We start from the raw sequence: 21767 nt of genomic DNA on the forward strand, positions 1-21767 counted from the left end.
GTTTGTCAACGCAGGACGAAATGGTAGATAGATGCTCTGAATGGAGAAATGATTGATAGCTCTAAAGCAAAGAAATGGGTCAGAGATAATCAATGAGAAGAAAGGGCGGTCAAAGAGGCAAAATCGATGGATATCATTTAACGGCTAGCATGGTCTTCTAAATGACCAGAAAATAAAAAAAAAAAAAAAAAAAACAGATTTAGACTCTAAATCCAGTTCAGGGCATTCGAAAACAAAAGTGACTTTAAGAAGTGTGCGAAGTAGCTTTTGAAAAGATAAGAGAAAGAAGTGTGAACCTTTCCGCAAAGATTTTATAAACCGTAAGTAATACCGGGTCTACTAGATTATGTGAGTTTTCCCCCTTTAGAATAGCTTTAGAAAAGCGTACTTGCAGCTTAACATTTAAAGCAGGGGCTTCCAGCTCTATGCCCGCGGGCACCATTGGTACCAACGGCTTTACGTGTGCGCGCTGCTGTGCAACGATGATAAAAAAAAAAACTATTTTAGTTTTCAATAAAATGTTACATAAAACTTTTAAAGTTAGTAATTAATTAGGGGGGTTAATAAGCGTATTTGTTAAAAAAGTATTTGTGTATAATTGTATGTTTATAATTTTAAATAGGTTTAGTCACGGTTTAATACGGACGTAATTCCATTTAAAATTTATCAGATATGCCAGCTTGAACGAGACTGTGTCAGTTTCAAAGTGAGACTCCGGCGTCCCAGCCAGTATGTCATTTAGATCAGGTTGTTAAAAGTTGAAAAATGCAAAAATATAATTTTTGGCAATGTCTATCACAAAATCAAAGTACCAATCTCGACTTATAGATGAATATATTGATGATTGTTTACGAGCAAGAATATCATCATACTCTCTTAATTATGAAACAACGACCTATAAAATGCAGTGCCAAATATCACAAAACTATATATATATACGTCTGTGCTTTTTATTTTACTTAAGAATGCAATCAATAATTTTTATATCTTATAATTACAATTTTGGAATTCTTTTTTGTATATTATATACATTATTAACTTGTATATTATATACATTATTAACTCTTTTTTGTATATTATATACATTATTACGTCATCCTATCAATTTACCTTGTAAGAATAAATGGAGCCACCATTCTACCGATATTCTAGAATGTGCTTTAAGGTATAAAAATGTTGGGGATCCCTGATGTAGAGAACGTATTAAACTATTTTGTCAGTTATTCCTCGATTCTTTTATAAATGTAAATATATTTAGTTCCTGTGGTATCTGTACCATTTTTGATTTTTTCAGAGCATTTTAAACTTAGCAAGTTCATACACGGAGCGTTATTTTATCTAAAAGCCCCTTCTTATAAAGCACCTTCAAAGATATATGGTTATCTTAAATAAGCAGAAATATGTATGCGTATGAATATTAAACATTGGAGCTAGTACAGTACTTATTGCCATATAACGTCATGAATTATTTCTATCGTACTAATGTTTGCAAGTTTCAATAATTTTGATGCAAATCAATGCATTTTTCGCTTTGCAAATGAGTTCTAATTCCCTGGGTATCGTAGTTGAAAACTGGACTGGAGTTAGGCAGATAGCTCGCGTCTTCTTAGTTTCACTTGAATATTCATTTCAACACAATTTAATTCAAGTTACGGAAATTGTAAAATTTTTAGATATTCGAAATACATTTTATAATGCATTTTAAGCATAATCAAAGCTTGAATTATAAATAACGACAATACTAGCAATTTAATATACTATTAATACAAAAAAAGGATCTCAAACCTGAAATTTAAATTTGAATAACCTGATTAAAATACCGTTTCAGACTTCACATTTAGCTTCGGGGCATAACAAATGAAGCCATTTTTTAAGAAACTCCAAATGAAAGTAGAAAACTGAGTTTTATCTGCAGAATAGCCTGCATGCAAATGTATAACGTTATGGGTGTTGATCTCACGGATTTCATTACAGTGTCACCAAAGGCATGGGGCGGAAATATATATCAACGTCGTTACAAGTCTGCAATCTGTTGAGACATATGCAGGACTTAAAAATTACACTAGAAAAGTGGTTTCTGTTGAAACTCATTATTTTCGTACTACATAACAAAGGTTTATATTCAGCGGAGGAGACGTAGAAGTGACTAAGCGAATATGAGGGATGAATTCTTCTAGTTCAACTCAGGCTTGAATCCTGGTGAACATACTGGAGGCGTTTGCGGAGATTTGCCATGCCCAATGGGCATACAAGACGGTTTCCCTTAGTATGTCTTCCACAAGTCAACTCTCTTCTTAGACAGGTAGTCCTCGTGGTTGATGAAATTAATAATGAAATTTCCTGCAATTTAAGCATATAATCCCATAATGTTTAGTAATATTTTACAAGTTGTTTCACTGTGATTTTGTTTTAAACACACTTTTATTTTAATTGCATGTCCTCAGATTGTCTCTCCATTTTATTTGGCTGAAATTTACTTACTTTTTTGTTATCCGTGTGTTAGACTCGATGTCCAATCCTCTTTGACATTCAAACCGATATTACAAAAGCTTTCATTTCTATTTCTCCGCTTCCATAAACTGAAAAATTTATTGTTTAATTGCTAATTTATTGTTTATTCTATTGCATAAATTATACCGGTAGTTTTAATTATTTGTTAATTAGGTGCAGAAGGTGTAATTTGCCTTTTACATTATAGTCATTTAACGCTTACTGCCTGAAACCAAATTGGTAAATTTGAAAAAGAAACGTGGCACTACATTAAGAAAAGAAAGTTTCAGCTGGAAAGTCAAGTTACCAGTAAAAGTTGAAATTTTCCCTAATGCAGCTTTTCCACGTAACGCAATACGGTTTCAAGTAATAATTTTTTAAAAAATGTCTTAAATAATTTATTTCAGAGCATTCTTAATATGCGCTCTTCAGTATCCTCATCTTAAATGGTTTCTCAAAATACTTGTCTGTAACTAATGGTAACTCACTCAATCGACGTATATCTTTTCTAAATAATCTGAAAAGCTCGCAAGTCTAGGAAACTAATGAATGTTAAGAAACCATTTTGGGTTTGGTTCCTGGCAAATGAACGAGCTGGCATAATGGGTATTTCAGTTCAGTGTAATAATTACTAAAAAGAAACAATATATCGCTGATTGCAGTTTCGTTGGAGCTCAGTGTATATTTATCAAAACAGTGCGGTTACAGTGGTGAATGCAGAAGAAGTTGTAGTGCTTGACGTAGATGTACCATTTTGGGGAAGGATCGGAAATGGTGCTCGTAAATATATCCCCCCTTCAGCGGAAAAGGTATAAAAGTTCTTTCATTAGCAAGATTACTATGCGGAATTTCGGAAGCTTTTAGAAATCCAAACTGAGAAGTGAAGCAGTACGAGCAGAAATTATGGTCTCGGAAAATTTAAATTTGTGGTTTTTGTTCTAAGAACAGGAAGTTACTGAAGAATTTTTCAGTTCCTTTCTTTAACGTGTCGTTTGCAGCCTCATATCCTAAATATTAAAGATTTCTGTGTTTGTCTTATACATGTCTGCAAACCACATTCACAAAAAAATTTTCTAGAAAAGTTTATTACATGGGATGGCGATGATGGTAGAAGGATAGATACAGGACACAATGTTGTTTATTGTCATTGAAAAAGAGACGGATGAAGCATAAATGAATTCTACGATAAACAAAAGTGTAAAAGGCTGCAAATATTGGATGTGTAGGGAGAACGTGTAGAGACAACGAGATGGGAAATGTTTTACGTGAAACACTCATGTGAAATTTATTGTTAAAATTTTATAACCAGTGCGTTCAAACAGGAAAGAAAATGGTCGATTTCAACTTAAAACTTATGTTATACATTTTAAATTTAAAGCGGAAAAAGCTTTTAGCGAAAAAGGCTTTTAGAGGTTAAAGAAAATCTGTGTGGTTATCAGTAATTATCGGCTTATACATTGCGCCTTGCTCAGAGGATTACTTAGATTATGTAAGAATACTAATAGGTTATTTGCGTTAAGGAAGGAATTCTTGGAGGATGTTTTATGAGAGCAGCTGGCTCATATTCGCATTCATATATATATTACACATGGATAAAACCACGAAAACATCCATGCAGCCGAAACCAGTTCAAATTAGCAGTATTCAGCGATTTTACAGCTCGACCGTCGGTGGACGATCACTCAGAGAATCGAAATACGAATACCTTTGAAGAAATGGTAAAAGGGTCATTCGAATGAAAATGTCACTGCAGCCAGTTTGAAAAATGGTTTAATAATATTAAAAAGAAGTAATACAGGCGTAAGCGATAAGCTAGAGAAAGTAACCTTGTAGATTGAAACAAGTGTCCCAACGGTCAACGAGATGATGGATATCCTGGGTGAAGAAGCTCCTTGTGGAACCAATTTTCAACGGCATCTTGGACCTCATTATCGTCGAGAAATCGCCGTTCTTTCAGAGATTTCTTGAGTGGACCTAAGATGTGGTAGTCAGAAGGCGAGAGGTCCGGGCTGTAATGGGGATGTTCGAGAACCTCCCAGCGGAATTGCCTTAACAATGTTTGGCACGCCACAGCCACATGAGGACGAGAATCATCATGCAAAAGGATAACCCCGCGTGACGACATACCAAAACGGCGGTTCTTGATATTCACTCCCAGTTTCTGCAACAGTGACAGTCGTACCCTTAGTTAACCATTCCGAGTATGTATAACAACAGACAATAGCATTTCAACAATAATATATAGTATTTCAACAATTGAAAATAGTTACAAACAACAATAGTATTTCAACATTGAAAACAGTTTTTTTTTCTCAAGTTTAAATAACAATTAGTTTGTTTCCTTTTAGCATTTATATAGTTATTAGTATTTTCCTTTTTAATGTATATGAGTTAAATTATACTGTTAGAACATGAAGTATTTATTGTTTAGTGATGTATTTAAATGCTGAAAATTTGATTACAGGTTTGTTGACGTTTGTGAACTGTTGGGATGTGAAATGGGCAACCCGGGTTCAAGATCTATTTACTTATGGAAAACTTATTGCCTTAGTAGTTATTATTGGTACAGGATTTGTTGAACTGGGTAAAGGTAAGTACGATTTAAATGTAAGTTTGATTAAATGAAGTATAATATTATTGAAGGACCTGCACTTTTTATTTCTTGTACAGATGAATGCTCAGTGTTGTTAAATTATTAAGCAGTTTTAAATCTCCCTTGATCTGAGCCAAACGAAGTTCTTTTCCTTTCATTACGTTAGAAACCATTTTAGCTTAAATATTAGGTATGAACAGCTTTGAGTTTTGGAATGTTCACACTAGGTTCTCAAAAATTGTGTGCAGAAAAACAGTCCCTACATTTTTATTCTATTCTTTGTGGAACGGGAAAAGAAATAAAATGATGAAGTTTATTAATTTGTTAAGTTTTGGCTTAAACCTGCGTCTAATTGAGCAGTCCAAATTTATCCGGTTCGAGTGAATTATCACCGTCACTACTAAACTGACATCTGCTGGAAATCGACAAAGGATCTCATATCAAATATGTAAAGCAAACAGTGTATAACTGTATATAAATTCTTATTTGTATTTTATAATTAGCTAATTCTCATTAGCTTAGCGGCAAATGCCTTGTTGGCGGAAGTTGGATAAACAATAACAAAATGTTGTCAATGCAAGCTGAGTAATAGCTATCTAAACTTGATGTAATTTGAGTTAGACTAACGTAGAAACGTTATATATCTTCTGTGTATTTGTGTTACGTGAAAAAATGCGTATGTAATGTAATTCTGTAAAAATATTTAATGTTTTTAATTAAATATATCATGAATTAAATTATCAATCAGATTAAAAAGAAAAAGTAATATTTCTAAGAACTGCATTTATTGCTTTTAAATAGTTTAGTTTGTTAATTAATAACATAAGGATTAAACATAAAAGAACAATATCTTACGTTTTCCCAAAAGGCAACGAACTCGCATGAAAAGTGAAACTATGCAAAATCATGTTTCGAGACTAATAACCCTTTTGGATTAATAAATGACAATAAACGTCACCAAACTTAACGATTAATTGCTGGTCGCCACTAAAACCGACAATTACCAATTTATGATTTCTTCATAATTTTTTCCCTGTCTTTGTTATAAAAATGCTCCTTCAATTCAGTGCATCAGTTTTGTTTATCGCGCAGGTACTGTTTTAAATTACTAATGTGGCTTCATATTTTTTTCTGTCTGTAATGAATCTCGGAGTAAATATAAATTGAATGCTCTTTGAAAATGAATTAGTGGAATTCGCCTCGTCATTACTTAATGCATTTTGTCAGAAAACCATTAAACATTTTGATTTTCTGAATACTTAAAGAAAGCGAATAATAATTAACTTAGGTAATACATTTTACGTATGTAACATTTTGAATGAACGTATTATCCCTTTAATAGAAGGGAAGATTACATTATACGCTATAAATTCTAAAAAATAAGGAAATCGAGTAGTTAACAAATGTTACGAAACATCGGGCTTTTTTTCTATTTTGAAAGCTTATTTATTCAGATTTTCTTAAAGATAACAACCATCATCATTGTCGAGGCCCTTCTCCAGACAATTTATAGATTGTTCGTAATATTTATGACTAACTGATGATCAACTCGGATTTGGGGATATATCTGGTTTAATTTTCATACCATTTGCTCGAGTATCTAAATTAGTTTCATGAATTAAAAACCTTTCGAATCTTCCAAAGTATTAACGTCTATTTAAACCAAAGGAAATAAGCAGCAATTTTTTCTGCTTTGATAGTTCTAATGTTAAAATCAGAAACTAGAATAATTCAGATCATTTTCATGCTTGAACATAAAATATCATTTGGCTTTCTTTTTTTCATAAAAATTTTATTTCGTTTTCAAAATATCCTTACTTAAAATGCGAGCAGACTTTATACAGGAGTAATAACAACCAAGAGTGGTACTAATTTGTTTTATCTTATTGCCAATATTTGAAAATGGGCTCTGTTGAATAAACTTTTCCAAAAAAGAAATAATTTTAGAGAAGTCATTGTTCTTAATTATTCACAGTAATGAAATCCTGAAATCTCGCTAAATGGAACAATGCGACCTTTTATGTGTATAAAATTAGTAAATTACATTTCTTTCCAGAGAAAGGTATTTCTTTAAAAAGTAAGTTACTATGAATCTGGATTAACTAGGTATTATAATTTGATTATATGCTCTTGTACAGGATAAATTTCTGCTTTCATGTAGCTATTAAAAATAAATGGTGCACGTGTCAAACTATAGCTGAAGGTGATTGTTTAATTTTTTTTCTTTTAGGTAAAGTGGAATATTTTAATTTTGATAACTCTGAAACGGACATAACGAAGATAGCTGTGTCATTCTATTCAGGACTTTTTGCGTATAATGGTTGGTGAGTATTTACTCAGCAAATTATTATTTTTTATAGACTGCACATATAAATTTCTTCTACTGGTTTAATCTCCGTATGAAAAAAAATATTACTTTGGGCTTGGTTGCGAAATAAGCAGTATTTGTTTTCCAGTAAATTGGATAATCTGCTTCAATTATACTTGCATGAAACTATTCATTGCGTATTCTCCTTTACTTCAGTTTTCAATACCATAGCCCTATAAGCTAAAAATGCCACTTAAGATTATCTTATAGAAATTTTTGCAGTTACAGGGAAAAATAATTCCCTAAAAGGTCTGAGGTATATTGAGCTATGACGTTTACATTTAATACTGTTTACAATTATCGATTTTGTTTAAACTTCATAATGTGATAATGTTACTTTTAAAATTCGTGTTTCGTACACTGGAGTACAAAACTAAAGGTTAAGCTAAGAAATTCAACACTGTTTATGTTGCAAAAGAGGGATGTTCTAAATTTCGTATAAACTCTGATAAATAAAGGCATTTTAAGCTATTTAGATGCGCCAGAATTGCACACTAAAGTTTTGTAAAAGAAATCCCAACTATTGCAAAAATGCCAAGTATAATCAGTAACATGCTAAAAATGTAGTCATCACATTATCTTCCTATGGGAGTAAATTGGAATACGAATTAATAATAAAATACTCTACGAAAAAATACCCTAAATGAATCTTGTATGACTAAAACCGATTCTGCTAGGAGGACAAATAGGATCTTTTGGTGGCTTTTAGAAGATTAATATTTTCGAGTGCGTACGGGTTCGTACTAAATTGAATGCACAAGTCCAATAAAAGGTTAATAAAATTTATTCTTTTCAAAAGTAATGTAACAGAGCGCTGGAATTTCCCTCGGATATATTCGTATAAGTGTTCACAATATCACGCAATAACAATCAGTAGTTATACTTCAAACTACTAAAATCGTTAAACAGAACGCGATGCACAACGAATTTAAAGAGAAAATTAATCTGATCTTATGCTGAACTTGCCATAAAAACAGCAGCTAACTAACCAACTTAACTGAGATGTTCTCTCTCTGGCTTTTAATAGCTTTCGATCGGCCGCGCGAGATCTTTCTAGTAATTTCTGCTTCTCAAGATTTCTGGAAAGCAAAAAGAGTGGAATTACGGCTACAGCTGACATAGTGTTCAATTACATTTATTCAATTTAAATACAAATTAAAGAGATACTTATTTATTAAATGTTAAGTGCACGTGCTCCTGTATTACTTTTCCGGCGTAGTTTTCTCTTAAAAATATGCCTCGCACTGCATTGCAGGGAAAATACAACAATTTTAATTATAATTCTACTAAAAATAGCTAACTAAGTAAAAAATTCGTAAAAATATTTACCTCTTTTTAGAAGATTAAAACGTGGCAAATTTTAAATCCTAAAATATTCCAGATTTGATATATAGACCTTAGTCTCACTGTTTATGCTGGGCAATTCTTTCGAACGATATTTTAATTTTCAAGCTATTTATCCACTAGATGAAATAAATGAGGTATCTCATTAGGATAAACTCGAGAACGATAATACTAATAAAATGTATTGGTGGAACCTGGTTATTATGGAATCATTTTTGTAAATATTCAGATTAATTAGACATCTATCGCGATTAATCTACAGAAGAACGAACTATCATCTTTAAAATTACGTCATAAACGGACATTCCCCAGAAAGGTATGCTTTAGATAAAGATCCAGATAGAAGTTTCTACGGTATCAGTAAACTGGACATAGACATGAAAGTGAAAAGAACTCGAGTCCAAGAGTATGTATTTGAATAACGATGCATGAGAAGAAAAATGAAATAATAGCAACATATCGCATTGGTCGCAGACAAGCATGTTTTGCACTCCCTGCGGTAAGCAATATTCATGCTGATTTTTATACTTGCCATTGCTGCAAAAACAGTACGGTGTCTCAACTGGCTAAAATTGTCATTCTAATAAAGGCAAAAATTTTTGAATATGACCTAATTTATCCTTTCAGAAGAATCACGCAACAAGTGCTAAAATGTTTCCTCCACATATTTTAAATGTTGTTATTTCGAATATTTATGTCTTTGGAAATCTGCGACTAATCACATTTCAACCTACCAATTATTCACCACCAGTCATTTTCAGCTAAATGATGCCTTAGAGGCATAAATAACATTATACAGTGTTGGTAAAAATACCTGGCAAATATGTAAAAAGAGGACCGAAGTAAGCAGATTTTGTAATAGAATATGTGTGACGAAATGTCGCTTTTGTGGTGGTACAGGGCTCTGTTGAGCTGTAGGTTAAAGCATTCCGTCAGCGCAGTCATTTTCAATACGGATTTCGGAGAGGATCTACTCAGATGTTGGAAAAGGAGGTACTCCGAAAACGTTCTCTGTACCTCCCTTGTGTAGCAGCCCCGTTTTAGCAGCAACCCCATAGATAAAATGCATATCGGCAAACTCCGCTTTCATTTAAAAATGCGTACCATTCAAAATTAACACAGGGCATGACGATTTATGCCAGAAGAATGCTTTTACCTAACAGCGCTCAGTATCCATTTCGGCATGCACATTCTATTATGAATTCTCCTCTAATTGCTCTACTATCTGTACTCCAAAAAATAGTCCCTTCACCGGACGTTTTGAATTTCAAATTATGAGATTTTTTTTTTTGGTTAACGATCGTTATAATAGCAACAAGTTCTCAAATATATTAGCATCGAGACCAATATCCATATAGTTGCAAGTTAAAGAGACCCATTTGCAAATAGTTGGAGGAAAAGAGCAAATACAGTGAAGAGAAAAATTTTGGAAAAAAATATCTCAATAATAAAATAAGTGCGTAATAATTATTAACAATAAATTAATGGTACAAATTAACAATTATAAATAATTGTATGTAATCATAACAAAACAACGGCAAGAACGAAATTTAGAAACATCTCGCGACCCACCAAAATTTTTCTCCCTTCTCACACCTTGGGAACCACTGATGTACGTATTAAAAGAGGTTTGATCTGAAATTATAGTTTGTTGTAAGTTTTAAATTCGTATTAAAATTTTAAAGTTTGCTTACAAGTTTTTCCTGCGCTGCGCTGACAACTAAATCTGAGATTTTTCTTTCCAAGTGCTACTAGTGTTTTATAAATTTCATAAGGCCTGTCTTTCTTATGTTGGGATGAGCAGTAACCGAGTGGACAGAACCACGAAAGCCTGGTCATTTATCTCTAGTTTTAATTAGGGTGAGTTAGCTTCATGAGTGTTTGGGGATTTTTCCTCGTATGTGCTGAAAATAAAGCCTGAGTAAAAATTTTAAGGCCAGTAAAAATTTTTGAGAAAATGGAAACATTTAAACTGAGGAATTAAAATACCATTTGATTGATAATTATTGAGCTTAAATAAAAGTAAAAAAAGTAGAAAAATTAATTTGCAAATATTTTATTATTAGAAAATATTACAGAACACACAGATGAATATTTGAGCCTGAGTAAAAACTTTAAAGCCAACATAGAAAATAACATATAAGAAAAAAATTACATATTCTTAGAAGGTTGTGTAAGAGCCATTTCTTCGAATTACTTCAAATATTCTTGTTTTCGTGGATGAAACGAGTTTTTGACAAAGGGCCCAAGGCGTTTTGCTTCCGGAGTACCTTTGCAAATAAATGCAATAACCTCCCCAACTTCGTTAAGAGAATATTGAATAATTAAGATTAAGCATAGCTAAAGTGAGGAGTGAAAACCGTTAAGGGTTTAAAAACCAGTAATGAATGAGGAGTCCACTCAAGGGACGAGAAGTTCCTTCGACTTTCAAATTCGCTGAGGAAGGTTCGGAGACCTGTGCGATAGGAAAGTTCGAAGAGATCGCAGGCGATTTCAAAGAAATCGAGACTGTTGAAAGTAAATGGGGTGAGAGGAACTTGCCTCTGGCCCCGGGAAAGGTTATGTCGTGGCTACTCTGAAAAGCAGCGGAATCGCTAATGCCTTGGGATGAGCGTGGGAAGAGAGCCGGTCCGGTGACCAAAGATGGCTGAAGGGGGGCCAAAAATGGCGGAAGAGAGGAGAGAAGAGAGGAGCGAAGGGGAAGGCGGGGGGGGAGTTTTCACTCCGACCTCCCGTGGGGAAACCGTTAGGTGCTTAACTGCGAAAATAACTGGAGAACTTTTTCGCAGCGGTCAGAGGACCAAAGATGGCGGAAGAGGGGCCAAAAATGGCGGAGGAGAGGAGAGAAGAGAGGAGCGATAGGGTAGGTGGGGGGCAGTTTTCACTCCGACCGCCCGCAGGGAAACCGTTAGTCGCTTAACTGCGAAAATGACTGGAGAACTTTTTCGAAGCGCGAGGAGTGGAGGGGGGGGGGAAAGGTAAAGGCTATTGTGAAGGAAAGAAAAGCTAGGAGAGGAGAAGTTTAACTAAAAAGTTTAAGGGGATTATTTTTGCGTAATATTTAGCAGGTTTCTTTTCTGGCTGGAGTTGTAATTGAAGAAATGCAAGCTTGTTTGACAAAGGGTGGGGTCAGGTTTATACTATTCATCTTCGACAGTAGATTTCAGCTCTGTTGTTGATGTAAAATGTCTCCCATTTGCATAAACTCTTCTTGCTGAGTCACCCCAAAGGTTCTCGATTGGGTTGAGGTCTGGTGATCTAGCTGGCCATTTCACAGTTTCAACATTTTTGACTTGGAACCAATTTTTTGTGCTGTTACTCGAATGGATCGATGCATTGTCTTGCTAATATTTCCAATTATCTCCAGCAAGACATTCAGCATTTGGCAAAAGATGATTCGTTAGGACATTTTGGTATCCTTGTGAATTCATTCTACCTGAAACGAATGCAATTGAACCCACACCATTGTAAGCAAAACAGCCTTAAGTCATGACAGACCCTCCACCTAATTGGCGCTTGACAGTATTTCTTTTTCATTTCTTATATCATGCCAGTAGAAATTCCAGCCATCTGATCCCTCCAAATTCCATTTTGTTTCGTCAGAAAAAATAATTTCTATCCATTGGTTGTCCCAGGTCATGACTTTCTGGTCAAAGTTCAAACGCTCTATTTTGTGTCTCTGCAGTAACTGAGGCTTAGTCGATTTTGCTGTATAAGTGAACCTTCCAGACCTTCTAATTGTGTTAGAAATCTTTTTTTGACAAACTTTTAAACCTGTCGTCGGAATCAGTTTCCTGGTTGAGTACTTTCCAGTACATACAAGTTGGTAAACTCTTCTTTCATCACGCGAGGACAAAGCTTTAGGTCTTCCCCCAGTATTCTTTTTACCATAATTCACTTTCAATTAAAAAAATTGTTGACTATAGTCTTTGATCTTCCTATTTTTATCGCAATAACACGACTACTCATTCCTGTTGAAGACAAAGCTTCGATCTCTCCTCTTTCACGATCAGTTAACTTCTTACCCTTCGCCATCTTCACAAAGATCACCAATACTTCGAAGAAACGTATGACAAATATGAAAATTGCAGCGTTGTCACAAGCTAGTAGTTGCAATGGTAATCATACGATTATATTATATTTATTTTTAAAAAATGACTGGTGGCCTTGAAGTTTTTACTCAGGCAGAAATACCAACTTTGTAAATAACCACATGTTTCTCATAATTATGTATTTACAAATTATGTTTACAGCATTTATTTCTTATCAATGAACTTTAATAATTAATATTAGTTGAATCCCTTTTATTTCATTTTACATTTTCTCAAAAACTTTTACTGGCCTTAAAGTTTTTACTCAGGCTGTAGGAGCTCTTTTCTATTAGGAAGTCATCTAGTAAGACATTCTCTAACTAGCCGAGAGTTCGATTGCACTTTGATTTAATCAGATAGCTTAATTATATATCTTTTACGCACATTTTTTGAAAAATTTATTGTTGGAAGCTGAGCTAGGTCGCATTGTGCTCAGCAGGTCTTTTACGATTTGTAAAGCGTAGAACTAACGGGATACCGAATAATATAGGCAAATTCTGATGAGGCAAACTCAACTTATGAGCAGATAGAATATATTCTAAAAAATTGTAGTCAGTATAATGAGCTAAAATTTATCCATTTTTTTCTGCTAATTTAAAGACCGATGTAGCCGTGCTAATATACATGCAGCTCACATGATTGTTAAAACGTAGTGTCATTGTTGTGCTCATTTTTTCTGAAATTAATCACAATAATTTTTATAGGAATTACTTGAACTTCGTCATTGAAGAACTGAAAGACCCTCACAAGTGAGTTCTAAAAATTTCTTAAACTTTCTTCTCATTCGCTTTACATAAAAATAAATGCATGCATGGGTAATGTAAGGTATATTTTAATTTTAAAACAGTTATTTTAATTAGGGAAACCTTTCCAATCAGTTCTTGTTTCCATTTATAACGCCCTACCAGAATTAGTGTTTATAATAGTGTTGAATGCAAATGAGTTAGAAGACGTATTTAAGGAAGGTTCAACTTACTTCGTGAAAGAGAGCTGGGAAGCCTGAGTAGCGAGTGTTTGCATTTGTGGTGTAACTGGAAACATACTCGACGCGTATTCGAGAGGTCCAGGTTAGAGTCCCGGCGGTGAGAGCACCAACTCATTGGGGAAAGTAGTTTTTATGTTAATTATAACCCAGCCGGGTACCTAAACAATATAAAAATTACTTTCCCTAATGAGTAGGTGCACTCGCCGGGAATCGAACCTGGACCTCTCAAATACGCGTCGAGTATGTTTCCAATTACACCACGAAGGCAAACACGCGCTATTCAGGATTCCTAGCTTTCTCTCACGAAGTAAGTTGAATCTCTATTAAATACTTCTTCTAACTGATTTGCATTCAACGCGATTTAAAATCTCATTTTGGTAGGGAGTTGTAAGGGAAGGCAAGAATTGATAGGAAAGGAACTTTAAAATAACTGTTATAAAATTAAAATATACCTTACAGTTTTACAGCAAATACTTAAAAGCGTAATTGCATAATTTGTGCTCAGTACATAAGATTTGAATTTTGAATCTAAGTAAACAGTTACTTATTTATAATTTTATTTGCATTTACTTATGTGAAGAGTAGTTTTAATGAGCCCGAAACAACACCTCTATCATGAGTTTAGATACATTATAACCACTCTTCGATTGAAAACTGTCAATTTTCAAACGGCCCTAAAATTTAGATTGCATGCGTAGTTTCCATGGTGGTAATATCAAGATGAACATATATTCGCCTAATGTAATTATTCATGCAAGTAATATGAAAACTGCGCATTGGGCTAAATTTTTTTTAATTGATAGAATTTAATATGTTGGCATAACCTTTTGGATTTCTAGCACATAACAGATACAGATAGCACTTCTTTAATAATTCGTAGTCCTCTAACTTCTGTAAACCCTTAATTTTTTTTTTATTTGCCTCAGTTATTTTTCTCATCTGCCGTTAAGATGGCATTATTCGTAGCATTCCGAAGTCAGATCTTTTTAGATCGTAATCGAAAATTTCAGCTTAATACAGTCCTATTGTTTTCTCATATTCGGTTTTATTACTGCTCTTTGGGAAGTAAATATGCTAAGATAATAATATGGTTCTAGTACAAGCACAAATATAAGCCATTATTTCAACTTAAAAAATTATTTAATGGAAACGTTAGACAAAGGAACGTTTGTGAATACATGTGAGTGGGTACCATAATACTGCCACTAATGTGCACGATTTCAGTGAACATGAAGTGGAAAAAATTCAAATTGCAGAACCAGGTCTTGTAGCATTAATGAAATTATTTTTTCTTGCTTAAATGGTTTTCGAAATTTGATATCACAACAATATGTGTGAAGTAAGATGGATAGGAATAGGGAACCTGTGCATGTGTGATACACATACGTCTACCCCCTGTGCACAGCATACTTGAACATCTTGCGGAAAACGTAGAACAATGAAATTAAAATGTGAAATGCAAATTAATATTCGCTTAAGCAAGCAATGACTGGGGCCTTAAGAGTCCGCGAAGCAAATGCGGCATGCCAAAGCTAAAACTGAAAACGCCGAAGGTTTTTCCCGCTGTTTTCTGTGTTTCAGGAAAGGTAAGGACCTAGATATTGCTAAATTTAAGAAGTGTAATCTGTATTCTTAAAAATTGTTAGATGAAGTTAAAATGATCATTCAATTTATATATTCATGGATGTGATATAAGCCTACGTATTTTATGATTGGTCCTTTGCAAGGTAACACAGAAGCAGCGCTTGAAAATAATCTCCTAATTCAACTTTCCTTGAAAAACCTTAACGAGAAAGAAAATGCAACTCATTTACCTTCAGTAAAGATATCTTGCTTGCTTACTTGTCTGAGGTAAATATAAACCACCATACTGTTAAAATGTTTGAATTACTGCATTTCAGGAACCTGCCACGGGCTATATTCATTTCCTGTATCTTAGTGACTGTAGTTTACACACTCACAATAGTAGCATTCCACACTACGCTATCGATTCAAGAGGTGATGGGAGCCGAAGCTGTAGCTGTGGTAAGTATTTTGATTATTTAAGTCATTAGTACATGATTTAAAATTTTTAAAATAACTATTTTTGAATCATGCGGCCATACACAATATGAGAAAGAACTCACGGGGAAGGAAAAAATCAAACTTCAAAAGTAAACATGCCAAAAACTATTTTCTAATGCTGCAAAATAAAGCTAAATTTACGTTTTATATTTTATGATAGTTCGAAAGTGTAGCAATTAAAAATTTCAATAAGTGTAGATAAATACATGATATCTCCAAAGATATCAAATTGATTTAAAATATTAAAAAACAGTAAAAATTTAAACAATGATGCGAATTGGAAAACTGTACAAAAATAATTTATACACATTTTAAACTGCTTATTGCCGGCTTCAGAATTTATGTAATAGATATGATCAGACGAAAAAATGCATTTAAATACTGATAAAAATTATTATAGCAACTGTTATTATGAACAAAAGTTCTGAAATGCAATGTTACATACGCTATATAGAATATAGATATTACGAAGTTTCTTTCTCCCCTGCCTCGAATAATCCGGAGTATTTATTACTCAATCTCTTTGATCACAGAATGAGATTTTTCATGCCAAAGAAGAGAAAGTTTAGCATTTCAATATATCTTAAGAACGCTTACACAAAAAAAGCGAGTTTTTTTTTTTTTTTTTTTGTTTCTATAAAATTGATTGCTATAATTTTGGTGATTCGTTTTAAAAGCTTACATTTTAGGAGCTTGATTCAAAAGTATTTTTGTCCACCTGTTCGGATCTCTGATGCTTTTGAATGACTATTAATTTTATTTTGGTATCTTGTTCCTCTTTACAGTGTCTGAAAGCCTTGATTTTAAATTTTACAGAAGGTATATAGAAGTTAAATAAGACATTAAAAGAGTTTTCAGTGTTGATATTCGAATAGTCCCTAAACTCTGATCTTCGTTATCATTACAGTTGAGCAGTTTCAGGGCAATTGAGTTTTACGCTTATAGTGATCTAGTGTATTTCTTTACTATACTCCAAATCAGAATCACTTCTCTCAATGTTTTATGCAGTACTATTAGGTGTGAATATTGATATAAATATAGGCCTTATCAAGAGAAACTTGTACGGTTCTGTACTGTTTTAAAATGCCATGCTACTAGAACCTTAAAAACAGACGACTGTCGCCCTGTCTTAAGCTCCAACTACAATGGATACAACTCAAACTGAAGGCTTAAAATAAATCTATTTATTAACACGTTAAACTGATGGGTACATAAAACTGATACAATAACAGAAATGAACTCCAAATAATTAGTCCAGTGAAATTATAATGTGAAATATAAATTAAAAGTCAAGTTTGGGCTCGGAACTTAAGAATTCTCGAAGCAAATGCTACTTACCCAAGCTAAAGCAGAAAACTTTATTTAATTACCAGGGAGGTGTAAATAGAGTAACCAGTCAGCAATGCCTGCCCTACGACTAGCTTCCGAACCCCAAAACACTGAGCATATCTACAATAACTAATTTGTATTCTGGGAGTAGGGAGATGACGAAAATGCCAGTGAACGTATAGGCAAAACAATCAAATAATTACGTTAAATCAACATAAAACTTTATAAACTTACTTAAAATACTCAGTGGTATTCCATTTCCTATCGGAAGAATTGAAGTTTCTGCTAGTCTCAGTTAATAATTACACCTTCGATAACTAATGGTATCACTATGATAATACCAAGAATGAAAAGAAAAATATCACAGTGTAAGATTCTAGCTAAATTAAAGTTACTTTGTTCGCTAGATCTTAACTTGAACTGTGAAGTGACTACTCGCTAATTTCAATTCTATCAATAACAACACATGGAAAGGGTGAAAAGGTCCTTTTATTAAACACGAGAAAAGTATTTAAAGTCGGCATTCCTGGTGTTTACAAATCTACGCCAATACTTTTGGCGGCAACTCAAAATAGAAATGTAAAATTTAAAACTAAGCGAAATAATCAGCCGAAGTTGCACAGAGATATTTTAACGCGTAGTTGGCTCTTGGTCATACCACCGAAGTAGACTAATCGGTAGTTAATATGCACGGCAGTAAAATAGCAAGCTTAAATAGCAGAGAAACAACGTGGCCAAAAGGAAGAACACTCTGTCTAAAGTAATTCAGACGCCAGCTTAAACAGTATTTTTCTACCCTGCTTGGCATGACATGTGAAACTGAAAGCTAAATCTGGCAAGAAAACGTGGATTGAGAACAAGAGAAAAAGGAAAGGTTGCTTCAAAGCAGAAAGGTTGAATAATGAGTAGATAAGTGTATTTAATTATGGCAAAGCACACGAGGGCTATCTGCCTAAAGGGAGGGATGCCTTTCGTGGAGGACTTTCTAAGGGAAACTGGCTCGTATACACGTTACACATGGGGAAAACCACGAAAACGCCCATGCAGCCAGCCCGTTCGCGGGATTCGAACCTCAGACCGAACTACCAGTGTTCAGCGTCTTTACCGCTCGGCCGCTGGTGGGCTCCAATGAGTAGATAAGAGAAAAATGCTAAAATTAAACTCTTTTTACATTTATCGCTTTTCCAGTGACTGAGCGCTGGTAATTCTACACGGGATAAAGTCCCGTCGAAATGAATTGTTAGGATTTGTTTCGTGTGTAACATCAATACAAAGCCAGAATACCTTAAAATGTCCTGCAAGAAGACTCCCTTAGGAGAAAACCGTCTTGTGCTTTGTCTTAATCATCCAACCGCCAATCGATATCTGTGCGCATATCATCGTGATTACTATCGTTTAGGCTACAGTTTGAATCGCTAGTTGCTACAATTTGAAAATTTCATATTGTATTTTAATGCTGGTTTCTTAACATATTTTTTCTAGTATCGAAACCCCTACATTGCACATTTATTAATGTAATGTTGAGTATCGAACATAATTTTTTAAATTTTCAACTCTAATTCCCTTTTGCTTTATTCCTTATCGTGATCTCTTTAATCGAGTTGCCTACTTATATTTATAGATTTTATTTTCTATTATTTTCCCCTTCCTTACTTTTCCCTTCCATTTCTATAGTTTTCCCTTTCTGCAAAACTATTTAAAAACTGGCACCTATGAAAACCCCAATCTTGTAGTAACCATTCTAAAATTTTCAAAAGTCGATTCTACATTATATGCATACTAATGCCATGCTAATTTAATAATACGTGCTAATTTTTTTGTTTAGATCCCACATATTTTTACTCGAATGCTAGATAGTACTGTTTCAACACTTTTAACATGGTCTTAATTATAATAATTTCTCTCTTTGTTTACTTATTTTTTAAAGATATTTGCTGATCGATTGTACGGCAACTTTGCATGGGTTGTACCAGTTTTCGTAGCCCTTTCAACATTTGGCGGTGTAAACGGAATCCTCTTCACATCTTCCAGGTAATACTTTTAATAAATGCGTATGTAGTAGGCTTATAAGTATTATATTATCTACATATTTTCAAGAAATACTATCTTGTTGGTAAAATTTCATTTTAATATAAAATGGGATTAACTGTAAAAATTGAAAAACAAAATAATAACAAAAACTTTTAGTTGGAAGCGAAATTGGTCTTAAATAGCAAGCGGGGAGTAAATTCATTTTCTTTCCTAAATTATTAGTCATAAGTACATAAATCCGCGATAAATGCCCTTGTGGATCTAAAAGGAAAGGGAAAATTAAATAAATAGCGGTGATTGGATACTCGGGTTTGAGACCTAGCGAATGGCCAGATTGCATGGATATGTTTGTGATTTTTGCTCATATAGAATAAACATGAGTCAATTTCTCTTATGATGTCCTCCACGAAGTCATCGCTTCCTTTAGGCAGATAGCCTTTGCATGTTTTGTAGTAGCTCTTCAGGCAGGTATTACTTCCCTGTCTGTTCCCTAGGCAGACTCTCCCTTTCCTCTACGTTACCATATTCATTAGCGTAGACAAATAGTGTGGTTCAGAGCTTATCCCTGGAACGAATACCTTAAGTTTTTTTTTTTTCTTTTTTTTTTCTACAGTTCCTAAAATACTCTATTTTTGTCATTTGCAGCACAATAGCGTGTGCCACCTATTGTTTCCCTAATCTTTCTCATTTGATTCCCTTTTTCGAATTATAATATTTTTACAAATGTCAAAATATAAGCTCCTCTAAAATGATGTTTATTATATTTGGCAGTAAAGTAAAACACAGTAAGATATAATTAATACTATTACCTGCTTTTCTAGTATTATATTTTTCTCCTATAGATATATTAGAAATAACTCTCTTGTATAAAATATTTACATTATATACATTATAATTTTTGTTTTCTTACTCACCGGTTTTACTAATATCATTGGTTCTAGAAGTATATCAGACTAACGGAAAAACATTTCAAATCTATCTTATAATGTCCTTGGTGACGTCATGTAATTCCTTCAGAAGAAGTAATTAGGGAGATACGGAATACCAGTGTGTTTTCTCAACTATTGCTTCCAAATGAACAGATTTTTTTCAATTTATAATTTTTGAATAAACTCTTCATCTCTAATGATATTACTTTTTTGTATTGTAGTAAGTATTTATATATATTATATTCTCTGATTCAGTTTCTCATGAGCTTAAAGTTTAAAATATGTTTTTCCAGGTTGTTTTACGCAGGAGCTGAGCAAGGTCAAATGCCAGAAATTCTTAACATGATCCAAATAAACCATTTAACACCAACGCCAGCTGTAATGTTTGTGGTAAAACATATCTTCCTTTCTTAACCTTAAATGTTATGCATCTTAAAAGTTTTTGAATGTGTGTACTAATTTATATAACTTTATATTAGAGTTAACGAACTAAAATCACTAACGCTTTGACATATAAATACGGCTTTTTCTACTCTTAAAATTTTAAAAATATTAATAAGGAATGAAAAATAAAAACTTTTAAATAATAAAAAATTAAATGTTCATAAGTTACACATAATAAAATTATATGTAATAAAAATTCAAATATGACTTTTCCGAATAAAAGAATCTAAGATTTTAAGAATATTAAATAAGGAACTGCCCTTGAAAATTTAAGTTTCCGAAACAGTAAAAAATAACTTAGTAAAATTGTATGTTTATGGAAGTAAAAGTTGCCGAGTTTTTCAAATTCTTTTCTTATTGCTCTGATGCATCAAAAGAAATTTTAAATAACATTTAGAGTATCTGATATATGTATTTAGCTATAAACTGACCTAAAATATTATTTTGCGATATCATTTTTGCATTATATGCAAAATATTTTACTTTTAATAAGACATTAATCATTTGATAAAACAAATGGAATATATGTATATATAAAATTAAAGTATGAAAGAAAATAACACATTTTAGTTTAGAAATAGTCATTTTAATTCCTCATTTTAATTTATCTTTCGTTTCTGTTCTAAATTGTTTAAAATAATTTTTCTGGAATGCGTCTTTTCAAAGTAATTCGTTTAATTTTTCGTATGTAATCATGCTGCAATGCGGGTGGCTCTCATTCAATCAGATTAAAGAAACATTTTCCTTTAAATACTGCTGTTACTATTGCACAGCCCTTTTTTTCTACATCGACTTGCTTCTGCTAGTGTAGTATATTTCGTTGCTCCGCTATCGTCTTTTGTCTAGAAAGATGTAAGCTGTACAAATTGTGGGGTGCATAGCACACCCAATAATGATGACATGTGAACCCGTCTTAATTGCGAAATAAAAATGTGTTGAACCAGCGCCACATCTGCTAAAGTTTTTCTCTTTACCATTATGTTACCTCAAGTATCTAAGCAACTGTTTTTTTTAATCCTCAAGTCTTTTACAGAATTATTACATTTATATGCACACACAGACAGAGGGAGAGATAAAAAGAGAGCAAAATAATAACTCA

General features: G+C 33.2%; 1 protein-coding gene across 1 annotated transcript in view; it reads left to right on the forward strand.

The window, feature by feature from the left end:
* Positions 1-21767, forward strand: part of LOC118200369 (large neutral amino acids transporter small subunit 2-like) — a 91051-nt gene that overhangs the window by 40196 nt on the left and 29088 nt on the right. Inside the window, exons 2-7 of the mRNA XM_085808446.1 lie at positions 4955-5080; positions 7314-7407; positions 13591-13635; positions 15773-15896; positions 19192-19295; positions 20518-20614. Coding sequence (XP_085664572.1) covers positions 4955-5080; positions 7314-7407; positions 13591-13635; positions 15773-15896; positions 19192-19295; positions 20518-20614 — 590 coding nt within the window. The remainder of the gene's footprint in view (positions 1-4954; positions 5081-7313; positions 7408-13590; positions 13636-15772; positions 15897-19191; positions 19296-20517; positions 20615-21767) is intronic.

This window comes from Stegodyphus dumicola, chromosome X1 (genome assembly GCF_044657685.1).
Source record: "Stegodyphus dumicola isolate Sdum_Otavi_A_Nest chromosome X1, ASM4465768v1".
Taxonomy (NCBI): domain Eukaryota; kingdom Metazoa; phylum Arthropoda; class Arachnida; order Araneae; family Eresidae; genus Stegodyphus; species Stegodyphus dumicola.